A 26,558-nucleotide genomic window follows, 5' to 3' on the forward strand; every position below is an offset into this window, starting at 1 on the left:
TTCCTTCCTTCCTTCCTCCCTCCCTTCCTCCCTCCCTCCCTCCCTTCCTCCCTTCCTTCCTTCCTCCCAGTTCACTCTGAAGCTCATAGATTAGACCACAATAGGTCCCTGGCTAAGCTCTACTTAATTGCTGTATTTTGGACCTTCCTAGCTTACAGTGAATGTCAATGGAAACTGTTTCTCTTTGGAACAGCAATTCTGAGGGTCTTCCCCTTCCAGCTAGATTTTTTTTTCTAATTAAAGGAGCCATCCATCCCTTGACTCACTTCTTAAAGAGGCCTATTCACTGAATGGGCTTTACCTCACTCTCAATGAGTACGTGAGAAAGCCTTAGCCTAAAAGGGCCAGGGTCTGCCATTGCATTCTGCATCATCTCTAGTCATCCTGATGAATATCTGGTCACTGGATCCAGATGGCTCTGGGGGAGAAAGTGAGGCTGGTGACCTTGCACAGTCCTCCTTACTCAAATCAAAGTCAACTGGAAATCATGTCATCATTTCCCTGATGCTAAGGTCCTCTTTGAAAACTAAGGACAAACACAACTGCTCTTCTCCCACTAATTGAGCCTAAGAGTGTGTGGTCTCTTAGGCAAGCCTTTGTTTAGGATGGAGCCACCTCCTATTTGCATCTCCTTTGTTTTGTTAAAGGATCTGGTGAGATTTTGGAAGGCATCTGGCCTCTTCTATCTTTTCAGACAAGCTAATAGCAGAATATTGGCTTCCAGAGCAGCTGGGGTAACAACAGTGACAGCAGCAATCATCAAACCCAGCTGAGAGGGTTAGAGTCATGAACAAAGAGAAAAACCACCAGAAAGAAAGAAATACTCTTGGAGCTCAGGCTTTACTCAGAGGTAGTGAAACGTAAAGAAGCAAGTGTCTCAATGAAGTTTTTGTATTTAGCATCTCAAATAATTATAATTATTCTATAATGGTGAGATGGCCTGTGTATAGAGTTTTTAGATGTCATCTCTTCACCCAGAAGTCACTGTGGAGTTCCTTCAGGGAGATTCATGACCATGTGCCTTGAGGAGACCATGAAGTCTTAGTAGACTTCTGTAATTGGTTCCAGATGGTTAGCTACATGTTAAAGATGAGGCCCTCTGTGGAAGTATTCAAAATGGTCTGTTGGTCTCAGCTATTAGTTCTCTGCCCTTCATTGGTTTGGGGGAAAGCCAGCTGACTCTGTGGCTCCCTACATCTGATGAGAGAAGACGTCAACATTTAGAATTTCAAGAGGTCAGAATAGAAGACCATGGGAATCTGAGAGTCAGTCTAGGCAGGATTTTGAAGCCAGGGCAGCATCTATGGCCCAAGAAGCAAAGAACCACCTTGGAGAGTGACCTTGAGGAAACTAATCCATTGTTAAGACATGGGCTTATCTAGCAATCACATCACAGCCATATCTGAACTTGGTGGGGACCAGTGATATGTAGAATCTGAGGTAAGTTGTGAGTCTACTTAATTACCCAGACTCCAAGGTAGTATGCTGGAGAAGCATTGGGGAAAATGTCTGTACATTTTGTTTTTGTGCTATCTTTGAAATAATTATTTTTTTGTAAAAGTCAATTAATGTTAAATGAGTAAATTCAAGTAGGATACTAGTTCTTGGTTGTGAACAATTAGAGGAATGGAGAGGGGACCTTGGGCCAATGACAGAGAACAGACCATCCCAACAGTGGGTATCTTTGTTACTTCTTTCCTTCTTATTAGGGAGGACTTCTAGAGTAATGAACCCAAGGCAAACTCTGAGGACAAAGGTCACCAGTCCTAATGGTATCTGGCTAACCACTGTGCTAGACATATTTTCTATGTATCCAGTTATTTTCATGTTGTATCTACAATTAGAATAGGAACTTTTTTTTTTGCCTTTTTTGGACAGGGAAGGCAGGGCAATTGGGGTTAAGTGATTTGCCCAAGGTCACACAGCTAGTAAGTGTTAAGTGTCTGAGGCCACATTTGAGCTCAGGGTCCTCCTGACTCCAGGACTTGTGCTCTATTTAGTTACTTTTTCTTTTTTTTTTCTTTTCTTTTCTTTCTGTTACCAGTACTTAGCAGTGTCTGACATATGACAAAAGTACTTAATAAGTGCCTTTTCATTGTTATGATACATGACAAAGAGTCACACATCGTATTTCCCAGGTTGGAGAACAGGGGCAAAATAATAAATAAAATAAAACTGGAATGGAAGCAAAAAAGGTCAGAGGATGTCTTAATTAAAAAAGTCTCCAGCCCAGTAAAAAGAATTATAATCAATGAAAAAATCACTACAATAACTCATATTTTTATAATGCCTTAAATTTTACAAAGTGCTTTCCCTACAAAACTCCGGGAAGTACTGTAGTATGTTTTTGTTCATTCATTTAAATTGTGTTGGACTCTTCATGACTTATGGGGGTTTTGCTGGCAAAGATATTGGAATGGTTTGCCACTTCTTTCTCCTGCTCATTTTACAGAATAGGAAACTGAGGTAAACAGGATTAAGTGACTTGCCTAGGGTCACATAGCTAGTAAGTATCTGAAGCCACGTTTGAACTCAGGAAGTTGTCTTTCTGACTCCAGGACTGGCACTCTATCCATTGCACAACCTAGCTACCCTGGTGTAAAAAAACCATATCCCTGTTTTGCTGATGAGAAAATCAAGGCTTAAAGAAGTGGGTATTCATTATTATATTAACAGTTAATAAGTGTTGGAGACAAGATTTAAACCTAGGTCTCCTGCCTCTAAATCCAGCATCTCTTTCTGCCAAAGTACACTGTTGTATAAAGATATTCTGTTGTAAACTTTATTTTGGAGAAAAAAATATTTCATGGCATTGAAATTTATCAGGAAGAAAAGATCTCTTTGATGCTGAAATATTTTTAAAAATCAAATAATAGTGAGAGTAGGATTTTTGTTCTCTATGCTCCAGCCAGTTGCATGACTGGCCTGATACAGAAAATTTTGTGTTTTCTTCTCATGTTCTCTACCAGTATATTCTCAATATGCACATACACTATTCACATAAACATTTTCTAGTGATGACAAAACAGAAAAAAAGGTCAATGGTGGCTGCTGTTTTGGCAGTCATTTTTTTGTGTGTGTGGATGTATAGTATTTGATCTTCTCCATTATTTTGTTATCCTCCCTTTTATAAGTATCTTGGGAATGATGGAGATGGAGTCTGACTTCTTCATTTTTTCAAATGAACAGAGTGAAGTTTAGAGTAGCGAAGTATGAAGTAGTGATGTGAAATCTAAGGTTACAAATGTAGAAAGTAGAGAATTGAGATTAGTCCTTTTTCTTAACTTTAGCTTTTTCATTTATTTTACTGAAGTGGTAGCATCCAAAAACAATGGCTCCACTATCATAACTAATGAGACTATATCCTTTCTAAAATGTCCATGTTCATGTCTGTTTGATATGTTCCTTCCAGCTCAGAATCACCTGGCTTTGCTAGATAGCTCCTCAAACTATGCTTTGGTATTAAAAAAAATACTTTTCTGAAGCAATACCATATATAATCTTTCATCTTCCTGCCTAGTATTTTATAACTGGGTTTATATTCTAAGGTGGTATTTATTGTAGCTACATGTCATAGATTTGTTGGTTTATGGGGTTTCTAACTATTGCAGTAACTTTAATTGCTTAAATTTCTCTAGTAAAGGGAGATAATCAGAATCAATGTTGTGATTTATGTCCATTTTCCATTTTTAATAATAAAAACTTATTTAAACAGGTCACATTGAAGCTGATGAAATTGTTTGTGGTGTTTTCTTAACTCTCCCAAGTACCCCCAACCAAAAAAAAAATCAGCATTTACTTGTCCTTCACTCTATCCATCCAATGGGCTGACTGTCCATAACACAGCTCCATTGGTAATGAAATATTTCCTAACTGCAAATATAGAGCTTAGCCCAGCACCTGGGACATATTATGCATATAATAAATATTTATTTTTTGATTTTAGGGGACGGTGTGGTTTAATTTCATTACAACCAATGTCTTCCACTTCATGATGTTCAGATGTAAGTGGTCTACCAATCTTTAGTCCATTTCATTTCATGATGCTGAGCATGCCCATTAAAATCAAATGTCCATTCAATCAAATAAAGGGGCAAATAATGAAAAAAAAGACAACTGGAGTCATTCTTATGAAATTATGCACCACGTAAATGAAGTCTTGGATGTAAATAGCCCTTTAATTGCAAAAGGGATAGAACATAACACTTTCTGCCACCAGCCCTATTGTTGTTAGTGAAATTGGCATGGATGATTTTTTTTTCCTGGCAGAGTGACTGATCATAACACAATGTTGACCACCTGTCCTAGTAAAGTTAATATAGCTGGAATCCTCTACTACCGGTTCCCATATTCATGAACTTGATACAATGGGAACCGCTAAGGAGATTAAACTTTATGCATGTTACCAGTTGGGTAAATAAGGCTGTTGTTGAAGGACCTTTACTCTCTTAAGAGGTTGAATATGGTCTCTAACATATTTTCTATGAAATTGAAATGTTCATGATAACAAGGTTTTATCTAAACTTTATATTTCCCTCTAACCATTACAGTGCAGTGTCTTGAATACAGTCAGTATCTAATAAATTCTCATTAAACAAACATCATTTTTTGTCATCCTCTACCTTACTTGTTGCAGTAGCACTGATGAGTGTGAAGATATATGTTGCCATGAATTAGAGGATCTGTAAATTTATTTGTGGAACTTCTCAGTTTCTTTATCCACTGACTCAAAATATAGAAGAAACTTGTGCTAGAGGCAAAAAAAAGTTCAAAGACCCACAAGGGATTGATTTTCAAAATATCTCAAAGAGTAAGATTTCAGAAGAAACATTCTCATATATAAAAAAAACTATAAAATCAAGGAAAATTTCTAAACATATATGTGCTTCCCCCCTTTTATCCAGCTGCAAAATTATTACATATTTTAAGAGTCATGTTCCCTTGGATTTTTACATTATCAAATACTGTAATATATACATATATAATATTGCAATTCTGAAGAATATGAGGAAATATATCCATTTTTGTTGTTGTTCAGTTGTTTCAGTCATGTTCAACTTTTCATGATGTCACTTGGAACTTTCTTGGCAAAGACCCTGGATTAGTTTGCCATTTCCTTCTCAAGCTTATTTTACAGATGAGGAAACTTTGGAAAACAGGACTAAGTGACTTGCTCAGAGTCACACAGCTAATGTCTGGGGTCATATTTGAGCTCAGGAAGATGAGTGTTCAGGACTTCAAGCTTAGCATTCTATCCACTGTCCACTTCACCACCTAGCTTCTCCTAATTAGCAATTTACTTCAAAATTATTCTCAGTAGCCTAGTAAAATCTGGAAGAATCAGGAAAAATTTTCAGATAGAAGTTTGGTATCCAAGACAGATAAACTCTAGGTATAGGTGGATAGATTTAAATAGATATAGAAATATATCTATATATTGGTAGAGATAAATAGAAATATACACACATATACATATTTTTGTTTATATCCTTTGAGCATTTTATTGAGGAATGGCTTTTTTGTTATATATATATATATATATATATATATATGTATATGTATATACACATGTCTTCATGTGTATACACACACATATATGAGTTTTAGTCTTTTGCAAACACATACAATACACACATGTATATCCAGACACTTGTTTATATCTATAAAGCAAAAAATTGTGCAGATATATACATATGCATACACACCTGTGCAACACATATATTAATACATACATATATAAACAAAAGATCAAAACTAGTATGTCATTTGTTCATATGCATGAATATACCTATATAACCCAAAGACAAAGTAATATATATACTTATGTATGAAATATGTAAATATTTATGTAATATATAAATATTACAATAATATATAGTTAAAAATAATGTATCTAATACATGTGTTGTATACATGTCTACAATACACATGTGTATATACCCTATATGTACATGCCTGTATGTGTGTATATTACATACATACATATATCCATGCATATACACACATATATTCAAATGACCAAAAACCATTGCCCATTAAAATGGTAAAAAGATATATGAACTATTAAGAACCACACTGATAAAAGAATGCTCCAAATTAGTAATAATAAAAGAAATTAAGGTCAAAATAATATTGAGGTTTCATTTAAAATCCTGAAAATTCACAAAGATTACAAGAGAAAAGCATTGTCCATGTAGTAGTAATTTTGAAAACATAGGTAGACTAGTATGTTGTTGATGGAGTTGTAAATCAGAATAATCATTTTGTAAAGCACATTGGAATTATCCAAAAAAAGTGACTAAAATGTCCATACTCTTTTGACCCAGAAATTCCATTACTAGGCTCATGCCATGGAGGCCATTGATAAGAAGACAGCCTCCATGTAAAATTCTTTGTTACTATAGAGGGTAACACCATCCTCCCAATCTTTCAGGCTTGCAACCTAGGAATCATCCTGGATTCTGCCCTCTCACCCTCCTTCCCACATATTCAAACTGTTTCCAAAATCTGTCATTTTACTCTTTTCAACATCTTTGAATACGCCCCTTTCTCTGATCTGACACTGTCACCACTCTAATACAGGCTCTCGTCAACTCATGACTTAATTATTTCAATAGCCTGCTGATGGGTTTTTTTTTGCCTCAAGTCTCTCCTAGTTCCATCCATTCTCCTTCAGCCATTAAAGTGATTTTTCCTAAAGCACAGTTCTGTCACCACCATACTTCCTCCTACTCAACAAATTGTAGTAGCTTCCTATTGCCTCAAGGCAGCAATATAAAATGCTCTGTTCCTTATCATTATTCAAAGTCCTTCATAACCTAGCCCCCTCTTACCTTTCCAATTTTTTAAATACCTTATTCCTTGACATGTACTTTTCAATCTAGTTTCACTGGCATCCTGGTTGTTCCTTGAATGAGACACTCCATCTGTTTGCTCTCTACTTTCTCTTTGGCTATCTCCCATACCTATAATTCTCTCCTTTCTCTACTTTGACTGCTGACCTTCCTGGCTTCCTTTAAGTCCCAAATAGATTCTCAACTTCTACAGGAAGTCTTCCCCAACCTTTCTTCATTCCAGAGTCTACCTTCTGTTAATCATTTCCTATTTATCCTCTTTATAGCTTGCTTTGTATATACTTGTTTTCATGTTACATCCCCCATTAGATGGTAAGCTTCTTGAGGGTAGGAACTGTCTTTTGCCTGTTAAAAAATATCTCCAGTACTTAGCACAGTGCCTGGCACATATTGGGCACTTAACAAATGTTTATTGATTGATTGGTATTCCAAAATATTTGTAGCAGCACTTTTTTGTGATAGAAAAGAATTGGAAACAAAATCGATATTTATTGATTGAGGAATAGGTAAGCAAATTATGGCACATGAATGTAATGGAATATTAATATGCTGTAAGAAATGGTAAAGACAATAAATAGAGAAGCATGGAAAGATCTACATGAACTGATGCAGAGTGAAGTAAGCAGAGCCAAGATAACAATATACACAATTATTTCAATACAAAAAACCACAAACAATCAAAAGTGAATGTTGCAAATTTATAATGAAAAAACATGACTCAAAAGAAAAGATAAGACAAGACACTCCTACCTCACCATTCTGAGATCTACAGGAGTTATACATTGCATGCATTTTCAGCTTTTTTGATATATTGATCAGTTTCATAGATTTTTTCCTCTTTTTTCTTTTTATCTTTAAAAATAATATTTGTTAATTAAATAGGATGACTCTTTGGGAGGAACGATATTGGGAAAAACTATGATAATGCAAAAAATATGTCAATAAAAGCTTATTAAAACAAAGTTAAAAGCAAATATATAGGCTTTTAATTTAATTTATATGTATGTAGCACTTTTGCAAAGTGCTTTTCAAATTTTATCTCATTTGATACTGGCAATGACTTAACAATGCTATTGTTTTTCTTTCCCATTTTACAGATGAAGAAACTAAGGATCAGAAAATTTAGTAACTTTGGTAAGCATTTAATTTGACTCCTGAAGCATTTATTAAGTATCTATTATGTACTAGACATGACAGACAAAAGACAAAAATGAAAACAGCTCCTTCTCTCAAGGAGCTTATAGTCTACCTTCCTTCAAGGAGTTTATAATCAATCTACCTTCCCTCGAGGAACCATAGTGAGTGAGTGTGAAAGACCACATTTGAATCCAGGTCTTCCTGAATATATAGTTGGTGTACAATTCTGTTACCTGAGTAGCTGCTGTCATTATCATTTTTTGGATTAGACCTGTGATTTCATTGGTATATAGAACTTCTGGTAAGGAAATTCCTTCTACCAAGATAGATCAGTATCTGCTCAGCAACTTACAGAGTTACCTATGACTCAGAATTAAAGTGACTTATCCAGAGTCACATCTAGTATGTATCAGAGGCAGGCTTGAACTGTGATCTTCCTGACTCTATAAGTGGTTTCTGATTTGCCAAGCTATGCTGCCTCATTGATAAGTAGAGGTTATATCAATTATACATGGGAAATGTGGGATGCTGCAAAGCACATTGGGAAAGCATTCTTTTTCCCAAGAATATTTTGTCAGAGTTTCAGTAACATTTCCTAGTGTTCTTACTAAAATGAATTGTTTTGTTTATAGGGTGAGAATCCTAAGTTGCTATAACAACAGTCTTGGGGAGGGTTTTAGAATCCAAAATTTAAATGTCTAGAAACTTCATGTTTATATTCTGAATTCTGATCCTTCTCTGTCCTCCAGGGCAACACTTCACAACTGTTTGAAGATCTCACTAGGAGAATGCACAGGCATGGTATTCAGACAAAACTAACATGGGCTCTGACTGGGAGGAAAACAACTCCTGATTCTGAAAACCAGATTCTGTACCTTTGATCTCAGCTAGCACAGAGGTCTGAATGTGAAGGCTTTGTGGAGAGAGGCATGCATCAAATTCATGTCCACATTAATACCCTAGATCTTTCAGTGATGGCAAACTGTTCCACAGCATCATTTTTATTAAATAATAATACTTCCTTTGCATTATTATGTGCCACCTATACAGACCACCAGAGCGCTTTAAAGCTAACAGTAAACAGCCACAAACGATGTCACAAATCTGAGTACAAATACTTGAATCTGAATAAATTATGGAACTCACAGTAAATCACAGTGCCCTGGAAACTCTTGCTGAACACTTTGGAAGGAGTAGATTTATGGCTAGAACGATAAGAGCCCCAGGAGATTTTAAACACTTAGGCAAATAAGAACATTTGGTACTTTCACATTATAATTTCTCCACACTTGTAACCTTAATTTGAGTTTTTTCTTTTCATATTAAGATTTATTGAAGGGAGAATAAAAAGAGAGTGGCAATACTTAGTTCACATGCTTGGGTAGTGTCAATATCACATATTAATGTTATCTGTGTTGTATCTCAGCCTCTTATTAGAATGTATGTTCCTAAATGAAAGGAACTGTATGTTGTCTACATTTTGTGTCTCTCCCAGCATTAATCAACATCTGGGTTCAAATGTGACTTGTGACATAGACCAATTGTGTGGGCAATATACATAACCTCAGTGATAAAGGCAAATTTTGACAAAGGCAAAGACTATAAACTACAGAGGAATTTTTCATCTTTATTATTGGAGTTTCTATACCAAAAATTCCCCACACTAATAAAATCACAAGCCCAAACCAAATTGTTATATTGTATTATAGATATTTCTCTGTCTCATCATCTACTAGATTTAAGGATCTATGAGAGCAGGGACCATCTCTTCTCTAAATTCTATACCTTCCCTGGTCCTAGGAGCAATGGTCTGCATAGTGTTGGTACTTAATAAATGTTTATCACATACATGTCTAATCAAATAAAGAAGTTTGACTATTTTGCCTCATAATAAAAAATAACAACAACAAAGAAGACCCAAGTTTGTCAACTAAAAAAAAAGGAAAGACAAGGTAATGGTTCAACTGGTTTGATTTTTTTATTTCAGTAGGGAAGGGAAAAGAAGAGAAGGAAAGAGAAGTGAAGGGAATGGGAAGCAATAGAATGGAACACAAAGGAAGGAAAAGGAAAATAATAGAAAATAAGAGAAAAGAACAGTAATGATATCACATTATGCATGTAGACAATGATTTAAACAAAGTCACAGAGCTAAATACCAGCTGGGGAAATTCAATATTGCAAAAGGCCCTTGGTCCTATCACTAGTCTATCCTGACACTGAAAAGCCATATGACCTAAGGCAAATTAATTCCCTATTAGGTTTCTCAATTTCCTCTGTAAAATGAACAAATTGATTTAGATGAGTTCTAAGTCCCTTTAAGCACTGACATCCAGTGGTTCTCCTATAATCTTCTTTTAGGCCCGGGCTTTTCAGGTGGATGAGGAAAGGAATGCTTCTCTTTTCCTATTTCAGTCCTACTTTGCCATCTTTCCCTTTCCTTTTTCCTTTTTCTCACTGTCTGGGCTTCTGTAGCAGCAAGCACCCTAGCATACCCAGGATGGCTGTTAGTACAGGTTCTTTGATCTGCTTTTCTAAAGGAAAGCAACTCAAAAAGGTTTAACAATCTTACTTTAATCAAACATATATATCATTTACCTAGTTCAGGGGAAAAAGTCAGCACCCTGAACTTCAGAAAAAACACAAACAGAAATTACAAGCAGAAAAAATACAGCGAAAATAACACAATTCAACAGACCAACAGACAGGTTTTCTAGCTGTCTGACCATTACATACTTAGTGTGTTAGTTAGTTAGTTACCAGAGAGAGAAGCACCAACATCTGGGTTTTCAAAGCTGGGGGGCTCAATGGCTGCCCAGAGTCTCAAGTGGTCAAATCACATAACTCTTCCCATGATCGAGCCCCAAAGCAAAACCTCACCTCAAGAGTATACACACACACGTGTATATGTATATATTTATGTATATGTATGTGTGCATGCACATGTGTGTATGTGTGTATATATATATATACACACACACACACACACACACACACACACACATACATATATCCTTCTTCAGGGTCAGAACACATCACAACCTTCATGACCCACTGCCTAATTACAAAGTGACAAAAGGTGTGGGCCTTCCTGAAAAAAAAGCTTCCCCTAAGCAAGCTTCTCTTGTTGGGCTCCAAGTGAGGCCTATTAAGGGGAAGGGAAGATCTTCAGATTCCTTTACCATTAAAGCTTCCAGTCTTACTGCTACTGAGTTACAGATTCGGAGGACAACAAATTTGCTTCCTGGCAACAGGAACAGATGGCAATATCCTTGATCTGAGAATCTGAGATTTGGAAAGGACCTCAGTAGCCGTCTTGTTTAATTGCTACGGTATCCAAAGGGATTCCTCTGGTACAACATATCTGACTAAGTGGTCATACAGCCTGTACTTGAAGATCTTCAAAGAGGGGGAATTTACGACCTTGTGAGGCAGTTCATCCTGCTTCCTGACAGCTGTCATTGTTAGGAAGTCAGTCTGCTGTTTTCCACTTAACTTTGATTCACTTAACTTGTAACTCCTACCCATTGTTCTCTATTTTCCCCAGGGACCGTACACAATGAGTTTAATTCTTCTACTCAAGAATCCTTCAGATTCGTGAAGACCACCATCTTTTCCTCCCTGAATCATCTTTGCTGCAAGTCAAGCCTATGTAGCTCCTTCAATTGATTGTCATATGACATGGACTCGAGATCATTCACTATTCAGGTTGCCTTCCTATAACTGATTACTGTGTTTCTTAAACCATGGTACCCAGAATTGAACACAGTATTCCACATGAGGTCTTATGAGAACTGAGTATAGTGAAACTCTCACCTACCTAACCCCAGAATCTATGTGTCTCACAGCATTTTCATTTCTGCAGGTTTTAACTTCCCTTTTTTTAATCTCCTGTCCTGCTTCACCACCTAATAATTTACTTCAGTCCTAGATAATTTATAATGCCTTCTTATAAAAAGTAGTTAGTGACACTACAATGCTTTTGTTGTTTGGTTGTAAACTTGGCTTATTAATTTCTTGATACAATAAGGATCACTAATGGTCACTGCTGCTGGAGTCATAGATGGAACCAGCCTACATGTAATTATTAAGAAACACTATGCACACACACTTTCTTTTGTCCCTTGCCAGTATATCAGTCCATTTAGACAGGCCTCATACTAGTTGATGGTCTATTAGAATAAAGATTGGGGCCCTCCCTTAAGAGAAAAGCATTAATATTCTCAGCAGGAAGACGCTGAGCTGCCATATTGCCCCACCAAAAAGAGGGAAATCTGGGCCTGATGAGAGCTGGACTATGTCAAAGACAGAACAAAGAAAATTGTGGCATACATATGGTGATCAGGTCTCTGGGGGCCTCTTGCAGTACCCATGATAAACACAGAAGGCTAAACTCAGGGCAACATCTGTTTTATGGTCAGAAAAAGCCTTGAGAAAGCTGGCACCTCTAAGATCTACAGAGAAGTGAGAAAAGATTGTAAATCCCTCATTTTTTTCCTCATGGTAGATATGTGTGATAACAGGCATTTTACTATTCTTCCTAACACTTTAAGGTATTTATTTGCTACTTTCAATGTTTTCCAACCTGGTTTTCCAACTTTGATTGTACATTACTTCCCTTGAAGCACTGTGATCCAGCCAAACTGTCCTCTCTGTCTCTTACACATAACATTCCATCTGTTATATCTATGTCTTTGCCTGGAAGGTCCTCTCTCTTTAAGACACAGCTCAGGATTCATCTTGTATATGAAACCTTTTCTTATCACCCCCAAATTCTAGTGCCCACTTTCTAAACTCTCTCGGAAAGTATTTTGTATTTATTTCTCCTATATTCATTCTGTATGTATACACACATGTGTACATATAGATATATTCTTATCTCCCAAATTAGAATATAAACTTTTGTGAGTAGAGATTGTTTCATTTATTAATTTTATTTATAACATCAGTACATAGCATAGTGTCTGGCACATAGTATGCACTTAAATGATTGTTAATTGATAGTATCTTAAAACTTGCTTTTTTTAAACAAAGGTAAGATTGATTGATTGAATGTGTGTGTGTGTGTTTGTGTCTGGCCTCTATGTCTTCAATTGCTTAAAGAGTGTGATGATGGGGATATGGCAGTGGCCAGGATTACTATACAAAATTATAATGAGCACTGAGGAAGCTGTATTCTATCCAAAAAGCCAGAATTTTCATCTTGGCTTGGAGAGTCAAGAGCCATATTGTGATGATTTATTAATAACCTACATTCTTAAGCTCTACAAAAGAGCAGAAAAAGGAATTCATATAGACCTGAGGGCCACTATTTTGCCTCTAGGCTCAAAGCAAGCTCATCTGGGTAGGATGTGGTTGACCAAATAAAGGAGCCTTAAGCAATCTCCAGGCTTCAATCTAGGAAGAAGGGACAGAGAGAATAAAGGTAGGAACCAGAGGAAAAATCATGCCTTAAAGAGGCTCTGTGAGAGGACACAGTCATGGCTTCTGAGGAATAAGCTCTGGAGTTTCTCTGTTGGGATAGGTGAAAGTGCCCACAACAAAACTTAGTTTCATTGGAATATCTTCTTGAAGTTTCCTGATCATATGTTCTTTGTCCTTTTACATTTGTTCTTTCCTGATTAAGGAAATGTAAAGGAGATTAGAGGTGACTATCACCTTGTGAATCCCAAAAGACCCAGAAAGTGAGACACCAGACTCTAGGAACTATTGTCCATACCAGAATTTGCTGGAAGTCAGATGGTAAGGAGTGAATCTCAAAATATATGATTGACCTAGATAGTAGTAGAGATGTGGATGTATCTAATAAATTCATCATGGTACATTTAGAAATGGTGAATGCTTTGTAGAAACTGTAGTAAGGGGGGTGGAGCCAAGATGATGGAGTAAAAGCAGGAATTTGCATGAACTCCTGTACCAACCACCTCCATTACCTGTAAAATATGACTCTAAACAAATTTTGGAGCTAAAGAATCCACAAAGTGACAGGGAGAAACAAATCTCCTGCTGAAGGTAGCCTGGTAGGCCGACAGGAAGGATCCATCGCACTGAGTTGTGAGCTGAGCGCAGTCCCACATGAGCCACACAGGCCTACACCCAAGGCAGCCCCAACCAGTAGCACAGACTGGCCAGAGCAGACTTCAAGAGAGTGAACCACTGGTAGCTGTGGCAGTTCCAGACTTCTCAACCCATAAATGCCAAAGAGAAAGTAAAATGTCAGTGGAGACCTCTGTTGGAACTGGGTTGGGAAGAGCACAGTCTGGCCCCTGCCCCTGAGGCAGCAGAGGTGGCAGAGGCATGGTGGCTGCTTCCAGAGCTTCTGGCCCGAAGATTGTAGGGAGACCCAATGACTATTCAGAGGGTAATTGCTCTTGCTTTGACCTGTTTGGAACTGGGTCGCAGTCTTGGGTGGTTCTCCTAGGGTGAGGAATGCTAACTGGCAGAGCTTGTGGTGGCTGTAGAGAGGGCACCTTCCTCACAGCTCTGGCAACTGTGAAAACCCCAGCATTTTGGGACATAGCTCTCTCCACTCTGGAGGCAGAGTTTCACCATGGCAAAGAGCTCAAAAGTCAAGTAATTGGCTGGCAAGATGAGCAAGCAGAAGAAGCAGAGTAAGACCACAGAATCCTTTTTTGGGGACAAAAAAGATCAAAACATGGAATCAGAAGAAGACAACAAAGTCAAAAGTCCTGCATCAAAAGCTTCCAAGAAAAATATGAATTGGTTACAGGCCATGGAGGAGCTCAAGAAGGATTTTGAAAATCAAGTAAGAGAAGTGGAAGAAAAATTGGGAAGAGAAATGAGAATGATGCAAGAAAATCATGAAAAGTGAGTGAACAGCCTCCAAAGAAGACCCAGAAAATGCTGAAGGAAATAACACCTTAAAAAAATAAACTAACTCAAAGGCAAAAGAGGTCCAAAAAGCCAATGAGGAGAAGAATGTCTTAAAAAGTCAAATTAGCCAAATGGAAAAGGAATTTAAAAAACTCACTGAAGAGAATAATTCCACCAAATTTGGATGGGAATAAATGAAGCTAATGACTTTATGAAACTGTGGTAAGTTGGAGTTTGCTCTCCCCAAGGCTGGGGAAGAATGTGCCCCTACATTTTTCTTGGAAATGTATGTTGTTACTTATGTACTTAGTATATGTTTACAGTAAATGTGTGTTTTTTTTTCATAAAAGCTAGTTAAAATTAATTAAGTCAAACTGAGTACTAATTACTGGAAATTTAAAGCTGAGGGAAACACATTGGAATAAGGGCTCACGATGCATGAATACACATATAAGTATATGTGTACATATATGTATATGTGTGGATAATGACTAAAGAATAGCTATTAGCTTTGAATCAATCTAGCACTTCAGGAGTGACTCTAGAAGGCTGAGGGAGCAATGTAAAACCTTCTTCACTCTGAGAGAGTGAGTCTAGAATCTCATTACCGTAATATCATTGTATGTTATCATAATGAAAGGAAAGTACATTTTCTTTTACCATTACCCTCTCCTGGATTTCCCTCTTCCCTGCTTAGTTCAATCCTACCCACCCTTCAAGGCCTAGTTCAGGTCTGCTTAATGAAACCTGTCTTACTGCTTGAGCTTCATGATCTTTCCTTTTTAAAAAAGTCATCAGCAAATGAATATTTTTATTTAATTTATTTATTTTTTATTTATATTTTATATAAATATATTTTATTTATTATTTATGTATTTATTTAATTATTTAATTGGATTTCCCTCCTACCTGAGATCACTCCAGGAAGGGAAAGGGAGTTTTGTTCTTGTCTTTGTTTTGTTTTTATTCTGGAGTTGGGAGTGGGGAGGAAAAGACCCATAATTTTGACATATGGTGCACTTAGAGCAAGGCTGACCTGGTCTGAATACTGCACTGGGAAGTTTGGATTGTCATAAGCACCTCAAAGACCTCTTATTTCTGCAGAGTGGAAAAGGAGCCAGAAAGGGTAAGTGGGGAGGGGCAAGAGGAGTGGAACATGAGCTCTGATTACTTTGTAATTTTTGCCTCAGTCCCTAGCAGTCACAGGCCCACAAATACCATTTAAATGGACTCTTATGTGGAAGCAAGTAGTCATTGGGAGGCACAATGAAAAAAAGCCCTGGCTTTGGAGGCAAGATCTGGTTACTCTGCCAAGCAATAGAGCAGGTGTGACCTTGGATGAATCACTTAGTCCTTTTGGGTATCAGTTTTCTACAAAATGATGGGGTTGATTAAGAACTATAATCAATGCAATGACGACTAATGACTTTAGAGATTTAATGAGGAAGCATTTTACTCATTTTCTGACAGAAGAGCAATGGACTCAAATATACCAATTTGCTATGTACAAAATGATATATAACTAATTCTGTATGCTGTTTTGCTTGACTGTGCATAACTTTTTTTTTTACAAGGATTGTCTTTTTCTTCATGGGAGTGTTAAAGATATGGAAAGAGAGTAGTATTAGTTATAATAGCTGTGTCAAACTCTAATAGAAATGTTGGCCCCTTATTGATTTAGAAAACCAGAAATTAATATTATCTATGTTGTATTGCATTTTTATTTATTTTGTTAAGCATTTCTCAATTACATTGAAATCTAATTCAATTGCACTCTAGAGTTTGCAGGACCCCTAAAACCTCTGGGAGTTTGGCATCTCTAAGTTACAAGGTTATCAAAGAACAAAATAAAAGTAAAAGATTTATTAAAACAAAAAAATGCCTAGAAGAGAACTAAAAGAAATGCATAAGGAAATATAAGGAAGCATAAAAGCTTTGAAAGTAACATTTTGAATTTATTACATACTTTAAAAAAAAATGTATCTGAAAGCCTAGTGTTTGATAAACCCAAAGATGTCACCTATTGAAGCAACAACTCACTATCTGACAAAAATTACAGGGAAAACTGGAAAGCAATCTGACAGAAACTAGGCGTAGAACAGTATCATACTATATGTAACAAAACAAGCTACAAATGCATACATGATTTAGTAATAGTTTATAAAAAGTTAAAGGAGTATGGAAGTCATACCTGTCAAATCTATGGAAAGGGACAGAGTTTATGATCAAAAAAGAGATAAAGAAGTTCATAGAAGGTAAAATGGAAAATTTTGATTCCAGATAATTAAAATGTTTTTACACAAATAAAACTAATGCAGCTAAAATTAAAAGAGAAACAAGAAAATGGTGAGGGAATCTTTACAGAAAGTTTTTTGTTCTGGTAAAGGTCTCATTCCTAAGAAATATAGAAAATTGACTCAAAGTAATAAGAATGAGAAATCTTTCCCAATTGATAAATAGTCAAATCATATGAACAGGCAATTTTCAGAGGAAAAAAATCCAAGCTATTAACATTCTTCAGTCCTTTCAGTTGTGTCCTACTCTTTGTGACCCCATTTAGGATTTTCTTGGCAAAGATACAGAAGTAGTTTTTCATTGTCTTTTCTAGCTCATTTTACAGATGAGGAAACTGAAGCAAACAGGTTTAAGTGACTTGCCAGGATCAAACAGGTAGTAAGTGTCTGAGGCCAGATTTGAACTCAGGTTTTCCTGACTCCGGGCCAGTGCTCTATTTACTGCTTCACTTAGTTGGCCCAAAACTATTAATAGCCATATAAAAATTCTCCAAATCATTAGTAACTAGAGAAAGGCAAATTGAAACAAGTCAGGGATATAATTTCACATCCAGGAGAATGGCAAAGTTGCACTCCCACTCCCTCTAAAAATAAAGGAAAATGACAAATCGTGAAGGGACTGTGGGGAAAAAAAGGTCCTTTAATACAGTGTTGATAAAACTATGAACTAGTTCACCCATTCTGGAAAGCAATTTGGAACCATGCCAAAAAGCTATTAATCTGGGCACACCCTTTCATCCAGCATTATAGCTATTATATCCATACCCCCAAAGAGTTTGGAAAAGAACCCATATGTACAAAAAATATTTATAACAGCTTTTTTTCTTAAGTGTAGAAGATTGGAAACTGAGAGTGTTCCCATCAATTGGAATAGCTTAAAAACTGCAGTATATGCATGTAATGGAATACTATTTTTTGTTAAAATTGAAGAGGATGATTTTGAAGAATCCTGGGAACACTTATATGATCTTATATAAGGTGAAAGGGGCAGAACCAAGAGAACAATATATAAAATAACAATAGTATTGTAAATACAAATAGTTTCAAAACATTTATGAACTCTGATCACTATGACTAACCATGATTCAAGGAGACTCATGGTGAATCATGCTACTCATTTCCTAATTAAGTCTACATATCCATATCCATATCCTTATCCACATACCTATATGTGTCTATGTCTGTATATGTATATGTACAGACACACATCACACACAACTAAGGTAGGAATGTGTTTTACTTGACTACACATTTTTAGTGGACTTTTGTTTTTCGTGCTTTCTCAATGGGAGGAGGATATGAGGAGAGGTTTGCAACTTAAAATAAAATTTAATTAGAAAAATGATCCATATATAATAGAGATTTGATTTCACATAAATACTATTCTTTGTTCTTCTTTGTGTAGGGAAATCTTTTCTATTGTTAATTAAATTAAGAACAAGAAATTATATTTTGAAAATGAAGGGGTTAAACTAGGTAGTTTGTGAGGTCTTATTAAGTTATACAGTTCAGAGATTCTTTAACTTTTTGTCACAGATCCTTTTGACAGTCTGGAGAAGCCTGTAGAACATTTCTTAGAATAATATTTTAGATATATAAAAGAAATACATAAAATTAGAAATAAAACCTGATTTAGTACTGGACATCCAAGTCTCCAGACACCAAGAATTATTGAAACATGCTGACTCTTAGAAATGGGATTATAGATTTGAAACTAGAATGGACCTTAGAGTCCAACTCCTCCATTTTATAAATGAGGGGACTGAGGCACAGAAAGGCAAAATAACTTGCCTAAGGTCAGGCTGAATCCTGCAGTTTTAGAGTTGGAAGGGACTTCAGTCATTTTGTCAAATCCATATCTAGAGGATTACCCTGCAAGATACATGACAATGATGATAAAGCCATTGCTTAAGGAGTTCCACTAAAAGGAAGTGTCTACCTCCTGAAGCAGTTCATTGCATTTTTGGATTATTCTAATTGTCACAAAAATATTTCCCCCCCAACATAGAGTATAAATTTGCTTTTTGGCAGCTTCTCTATATTGCTCCTGATTCTAACCTCTAATCTTAACAGAATAAGTCTAATAGAACTGTTACTTCAAATGGTTAATCTGGTTATTTTGACTGTTGACAATCAGTGTGGATTCATCAGTAATAACTGGCACCATTCATGAAGGTGACCAAGCTCATGAACTATGTGGGCAGTAGGTTTGGGAGCTAGGTACAAGCTACCTTAAACCATTTACTGAGTAAAACCATCATCCTGAAATCTTACTTTGTATGTCCTTTACTTCCAAAATGTTTAATGAGTTGGTAATTACTTGAAGAGTCTGTCAATTACTAAGTAATTCCTTTACTGAGCAGCTCAATCACTAATTGCATGTTTTCCAAAGCAAATAGAAAATGAATGAATTAATACTTAATTAGCATTAATTGCTAAACATTAGTATACATTAGCAGGAGGACAGAAAATTTCCTGAATTTCTATTATTAAATCTAGTTAGTTTACCATCTCAGGAATTGAATTCTTAAGAAGTTCCTATAAAGATCACTATCTTTATTGTAAGCTGGACGAATAACCCTGGATAAATCAAGCCTCTTCTTTTCCCCTTATTTTACTATCTAATAATAAAGGGTGAGGCAATAGATGTCTCATTTCGTACCTACCACCTAAGCAATCAATCAACCAAGTATCACCTAATAATACTGCAGATCAACAAGAAGTTTTAGAAAATCTGAAAATCAATGATGTAATTTCCTTGCCTCTTAGTAAGTTTAGTTAAATAGAACACTATTTTTCTGATAAGCTATCTCAATGTCACCTAAATCTAGAGGTCACAGGATTTAGACCAGAAGAGACTTTAGAGATTGTTTATTTCAATTTTCTAATTTTATAGATGAAGAAAGCAATACCCAGCAAAGATTAATTATTTGCCCATAATCACATAGGTACTAAGCAGTTAAAACCAGGCTTCAGTCCCAGGACTGCTGAATCTAAACTCAGTATGCTTAACTTTCTCAATAGTGAAATTGGGAAAATCAGACTTGACTTTAGTTTGAGTCTATATGAACAACTGTGTGAGCCAAGTTTCCAGATAAATTTGAATAAGTAGTTTTTACAGTGTGACAGAATCACTGTATAGTGATTTGTATATTTACAAATAGAGGGGGCTTAGAAATTATATAATCAAACATTAATTTTACATATGATAAAAACTGATTCTCAAAGAGCCTAAATTATCCCAAGGCACACACACACACACACACACACACACACACACACATATATTGTGTGTGTATATGGCAATATATATATATATATATACATATATATATATATATATATATTGAATATCAAGTTGGGATTTAAATTCAGCTCTCCCTGACAAGTTCTAAACTCTTTCTGCAACACTGTGTTGTGATTCTATATTATAATTACCAGTTTGATGGCAATGATCAAGTTTACCTGTTCTTTTTGGTATCTTGTCTAGTATGGTGGTTGAATTCTGTCATTTGTCATTTGCACAAATTTAAGCATTACTACTCAATCAGTGGATTGTTGACCACTGAGGAAAGTTCAATTGTGTCATTGTATTTGTTCTATAATAATAAAAACTCACATTTACATAGAAGTTTAAGATCTCTAAAAATACCCCCAAATAATTAATGCAACACTAATAAAATTACATATATAAGCATAAAAAGTTACCAAAAAGTAAATTGTGAGCCTCTTAAGATTGCGCTTGTGGATGGTTAGTCCTTGAAGTTTCTGTTAAACTGCAGTCTTCAAATACAATCCTAGCAACAGACTGTCTGCAGCCTGAGTGTCAGTTTACTTAAATACAAGAGGCTTATCACTTAGACAGGGAATACTTTGGCCTTGATAATATATTTCAATTTTTAGGAAAAAAGAAAAGAAATGATTTTCAGTCCCTTGTGGGCCCCTTCCACTTCTGCTGTAATGACAGAGTGACTAAAAAGGAGATAAAGGGTGTTATGAATCACACAGACCATCTACAAACATTCATTTAATTCTTGCTACTCTAAATGTGAGATCCTTGTCTAATACACTATTGAATGACCTGAATCACTTCCATATTGACATTCTTACAATAAATGACACCAAACGGCAGAAAAAAATTGAAGCTAGATGGAAAGATGGTTCTTAGGGTGTCCTCAGAGAGGTAAATAAAAGAGTTGACAGACTTGTTTTCATGTAGTGAGAGTAAAGTAACAGATGGATAGCTTGAGGATTGCATTGGTACCCATGTAATATTTAAAAGACATAGAAGAAAGCCTCAAGCATATTGGAAGGTTCCTCTGAGGTGGATTTAGTGAAGATAGAAATGAAAGTCACCCAGATGGGTCAAGATTGCACCTCTGGAGGATGTACCCACATGGTTTAAATCATGGATCCATCAATATATAATGGACAAATCTGAACTTTCAAGTTGAATTGGCTTTCCACTTCTATGGATTTGTTTTGGTCTCCAATCATTTGGGGATTGATTATCTTAATAGTCTTATCTTTTTCTTAAATTTAGTTTCATTTTCTTACTACACTTAAAGAACACACATTACTCTAGGATTACCAGGATTCAGCTAGGAAGTCTCCATGCTGGCTTCACAAATTTCAACTTCTTCACCTTTTTATTATCACCATCATAGCAACAACAACTACATTTATATAACACCTACTATGTGCCAGGCACTGTGCTAAGTGCTTTACAGATATTATCTCCTTTGATCCATCAATAACCCTGGAAGATTGGTGTTGTTATCACCCCCATTTTACAGTTGAGGAAACTGAGGTAATGATAAGGTAAGTGACTTGCCCAGGGACACATAGCTAGTGTCTGAGGTCAATTTTGAACTCATATCTTCTTGACTTCAGGCACAGCTCTCAATCCACTGTCACCTAGCTACCATATAAAATGTTTCCCATATAGATCCATATTCAATTTTTAATATTCATAAAACATAGCATAAAGAAGTAAAAAAAATTGAGACCACCATAATAGAAAATAAAAGTTGCATTTAAAAAAAATATAAACCTAACATTTGAGAAAATTTTAAACAGTGGGGGAAATATCTATCTCTATATTGAAAGGCTATACTTTTGATATTTAATCTTGGAGTCTTAAAATATTCTACCATTATTACTAATAAATACTTATAGTTGACCCTGGCCTAGAGTAAAAAAGAATTCAGTTCAAATCTAGCCCCAGACACTTACTAGCTTTGTGTCCCTGGGCAAGTCACTTAACCTCTGATTGCCTCAGTTTCCTCAATTGTAAAATGGGGAATGATAAAAACACCTACCTTCTATGGATATTGTAAGGATCAAATGAAACAATATTTGTAAAGTGCTTAGTATAGTGCCCAGCACATATTGGGTGCTACATAAAAGCTATTGTCCTTCCCCTCCAATTTATCAACTAAGTATCAAAGATTTATTAAGCATCTTCTATGTTCTTAATCCTCTCCTACATTAAGAGTAGGTTTCCATGGTGTAGTAGAAAAAGTCCTAAACTTGGAGAGAGAAAGTTCTGAGTTTGATTCTCAACTTCAGCTAATAGTTGTATGCCTCTGGGGAAGTCGATTTATTTCTTTGAGTATTATTTTTATCATCCATGAAATGGATGTATTAATATTTGCACTACCTACTTCACAGTGCTATTGTGAGGAAGATGCTTTATAAATCATAAAGTGGTAAGAGAGTATCCTTCATTCTTCCTAAAACTAATCCTTTTTACATGGGATTTTCATTCCATCCTTTTTTATCTCACAAAATCCAAGACTCAGAGTTGCAAGGATTTTCAGAGTTGGTTTGTACCAACTCATGACTGAATAGGAATTCTCTTTGCAGTAATACTTGACAAGTCAAGTGGTCATCTAGCTTACTTAAAAACTTCTGGTGAGGGGATCACATTTTTGAGGTAATTTATTCTACTTTATTATAGCTATATATATATATATATATATATATATATATACATATATTTTAAATCTTTCCTTGAATCAAGCTTATATCCATCCTTGAAAAGCTTTATTTGCTTTTGGGAGGAATAAAGATAAGAAGTCTGATCTCTCTTTGAGAGGCAGTCCATCAAATACTTGAAAATATATTGTCCTTCTTAAGTTATTCTCCCCTTGCCCCCATACTAAACATGCCCAGTTCCCCAACCAATAATTATATGGCATGATCTTAGGGCCCTTCACCAACCAAATATTTTCCCTTTCATCATTTTCCATTTCTGTTTCCATCAATGTCCTTCCTAAAATGTGACACTTCTTAAATAATAAATAATAAAAACTGAACTTCTTAGTAGTCATTACTGTCTAATATACTCCATATGTGGTTTGAACACTGTGGAATTACCTCTTCTCTAGTCATGAATACCAAGCCTCTCATAATAGAGTCCAAGGTTGAATTAGTCATTTTTGGACAATCACAAGTCACTTAACCACCTCTAACTGCTGCTGGACAATTATCTAAGACAATAAATTATTGATGAGTTGATTACCCACATGAGTGGGCAGAATTCTCATACTAATAAGAGAGCAAGACTAGATTTTCTCCTCCTTCCAAACATCCCAAAATACACTATTGACTGATATTGAACGTACAGTCTGTTAGACAAACTTCAGTCTAGTCATGACTCTCCTATCTTGTATTTTTGAAATAAATTTTTTTAAAAACAAAATTTAAAATTATACAGTTATATAAGTGTATGCTGGTGAATGTTTAACAACCAACTCACTGAAAATGCAGGCCACACAAGTGTAATCTGTGCTACTAACGTTTTCTCCATCACTTCCTAAAGTCTAGAGACAATCAATAAAACAATAAATTAAGAGTTTATTTATAGAATTTGCTGATTTCCAAAGCAAATACTCACACTGAAAATTTAACAATTGGCTCTCTTGAGCTTGTAAAACCTAGCTTCAGAACACTCTGCAGTTATCTTTATTAATTATATATTTTTTAAATATTTTGCCACTTGGCATAATGTTCTGGACTTTGAAGTCTTTTTGGATTCTTTCTTTGTTATCCAATGTGTAAACTGTTCTTTTCAGTTTTCTATCATCTGCAAATTTTATAATATGTATATATATATATATATGTGTGTGTGTATACCTTTGACAATATCATTGACAAAGTTATTACACAGCTTGGGGTCAAACACAGATCACCTTTCAACTCTATTAACTATTAATGACTATTATTTGGGTCTAAATATTAAACTATTTTCAGATAGACATAACTTTACTACTTTCTATCTTACCTCTCTGTACCTTGTCCATAATAATAGCATGAAAGTTTATGTCAAAACATCTCCTAAAAATCTGACAAACCACTTGTTGTTCAGTCATTTCAGTTGTGTTAGACTTTTCATAATTCTATCTGGGGTTTTCTTGAATGATATACTGAATTGGTTTGCCATAAACCATATGCATATCCAGAACCTAAGAGTTAAGCCACTCTCTCATGCATTATCAAGTTCCCATCCTCTCCCCTTGATTCTTTTCTATTTTCCTATAAATATATTCAGGCCTCTGCAATAAAACAAACAAGTGAATAAATAAGATTCTTGTGAGCCTTTTACCTCATAAGGTTTCTATTTCTGTCCTTCTGCATCAACTTCTTGAAGAAGATATCAACACCCAATATTTTCATTTGCTTCCCATTGACTGTCTCCTCAATCCCTTACAATCTTGTTTTCATCCCCAGTGAACAGAACACTAGATTTCATATCAGGGCTAAACTTAGTCTAAGTCTCACATCTGGCATGCATTATGGCACTGAATTTATGTCAGAGGATTGGGGTTTACACTCCAACTCTGTCATTTATTACTTGCATAACATACCTTTTGATCATATAAATATTTTAGGGACTCTGTTTTCTTACTTGTAAAACTTTGGAGTTAAACAATATGATCTTTAAAGTCCCCTCCAACTCTAAAATTGTGATTTCTGATTCTATGAACTTCTCTGAACTTAAGTCTCCTCATTGCTAAAATGGGCATAATCATGTTTGCAATACTTACCCCATAAGGGGAAAATACTGTGTAAAATTTAAAGTATTATATGCATGAATTATCATCACTGCTATATTTTCATTCACCAGACATTCAAGAATATACATCACATTCTTTTGACCCTTCTCCTTTCTCACCACTTATTTTCTGCTTCTCTTGATGTTCATTCTCCTCATTTTGACTGCTTCATTTGGATGTTCTTAAGGTTCCAAACCTGACCTTTATTTTTCTCTCTATACAATCACCTTTGAGTATCTGATTCACTCTCATTATTTCAGCTGTCACATCTTTGTAACAGATGTTCATATCTCTATCTCCAATAGTTACTACTCTCCCAGGATACAACGATCTATTGGCAGGTTTCATCTAGATGTCCCATTGGTATGTCAGATTCAACATGCCTCCAAGTGACCTTGTTTTTGCACTCTTTACCCCATTGCAAAGGGTTCATGGAAATATCTGAAAATAACAGCATGTTTCTGAACAAGAATCATGGTCTATCTAATCCCACAAATTTACTGTAACACGTGAGCCAACTTACCTCTTCATTGTCTTGTACAGTGCATCATCTACCATATACATACTTTCTTCCACAATACTTGTAATATGATATTTTTCAATTCCTCCTGAAAAAGAAAATTAAACAATCAAAATGGAAGCAATTGTTAGTGCAATAATAATAATATATAGAATTTAGAACTAAAAGAGATCTTGTAGCTCTTGTAACTCTTCCTCTCCACCCCCACCCCTGCCCCCAATCTTACCATTTAATTTATAGAACAGGAAAGTGAGGGCAAGATGAAAAAAATAGCTCCAACAATGAAACACAACTAGTAAGTGACAAAACAGAATTTGAACCCAGTTCTTGTGAATCCAAATTCTGTGTCCTTTTCTGCAAATGGCAATGCAATAAATCTAGTATCATGTTTAGCTTTACTTTATCTAACATCAATGTTTCATTGTCACTGAATATCTCTGGAACTCAATTTACCTATTTTAGCTTAGGCCATATATTTTTGGAAAGAATCAACTATTCATAACTGATACAAGTTTTTTAGATAATGAAAAAAATATATCCTGATAAGCTATCCATTTCAAACTAGCTATTTCATTAAAGCTACTTTTTCATAGTTTATTAGAGCTGACTTTCATTTTGATAAAATGAGTATGTCAGTGGAGTAGAATTGAATAGGAGAGAGGCTGTATGACCTTTGGGAAACTGCAGAGTTTTTTTAAGAATCCAAAACTTGTCCCCCGAACAAAGGCTCATTCTGTTGATGACCACATTTCTTACATCCTTGCACTTCTCTCCACTCACATGATCATAATTATATATCAAACCCTTGTCACCTCTCACTTAGATTTGTGTAGTTGGCTCCTAATTGGAAAGTAGGCCCTTT

At 35.6% G+C, this 26,558-nt stretch overlaps 1 protein-coding gene across 1 annotated transcript in view; it reads right to left on the reverse strand.

Annotated features, from left to right (window-relative positions):
- The window catches only part of TPO (thyroid peroxidase), a 165,913-nt gene extending 141,087 nt beyond the window's left edge, over positions 1-24,826 (reverse strand). The window contains exon 1 of the mRNA XM_069108691.1: positions 24,726-24,826. Coding sequence (XP_068964792.1) covers positions 24,726-24,796 — 71 coding nt within the window. The 5' untranslated portion in view covers positions 24,797-24,826. The remainder of the gene's footprint in view (positions 1-24,725) is intronic.
- Between the last annotated feature and the right edge of the window lie 1,732 nt (positions 24,827-26,558).

The sequence above is a fragment of the Petaurus breviceps genome, unplaced genomic scaffold (assembly GCF_028583685.1).
Source record: "Petaurus breviceps papuanus isolate PSGF00001 unplaced genomic scaffold, PetGlider_PUasm1.0 90418, whole genome shotgun sequence".
In the NCBI taxonomy this organism is placed as follows: Eukaryota; Metazoa; Chordata; class Mammalia; order Diprotodontia; family Petauridae; genus Petaurus; species Petaurus breviceps.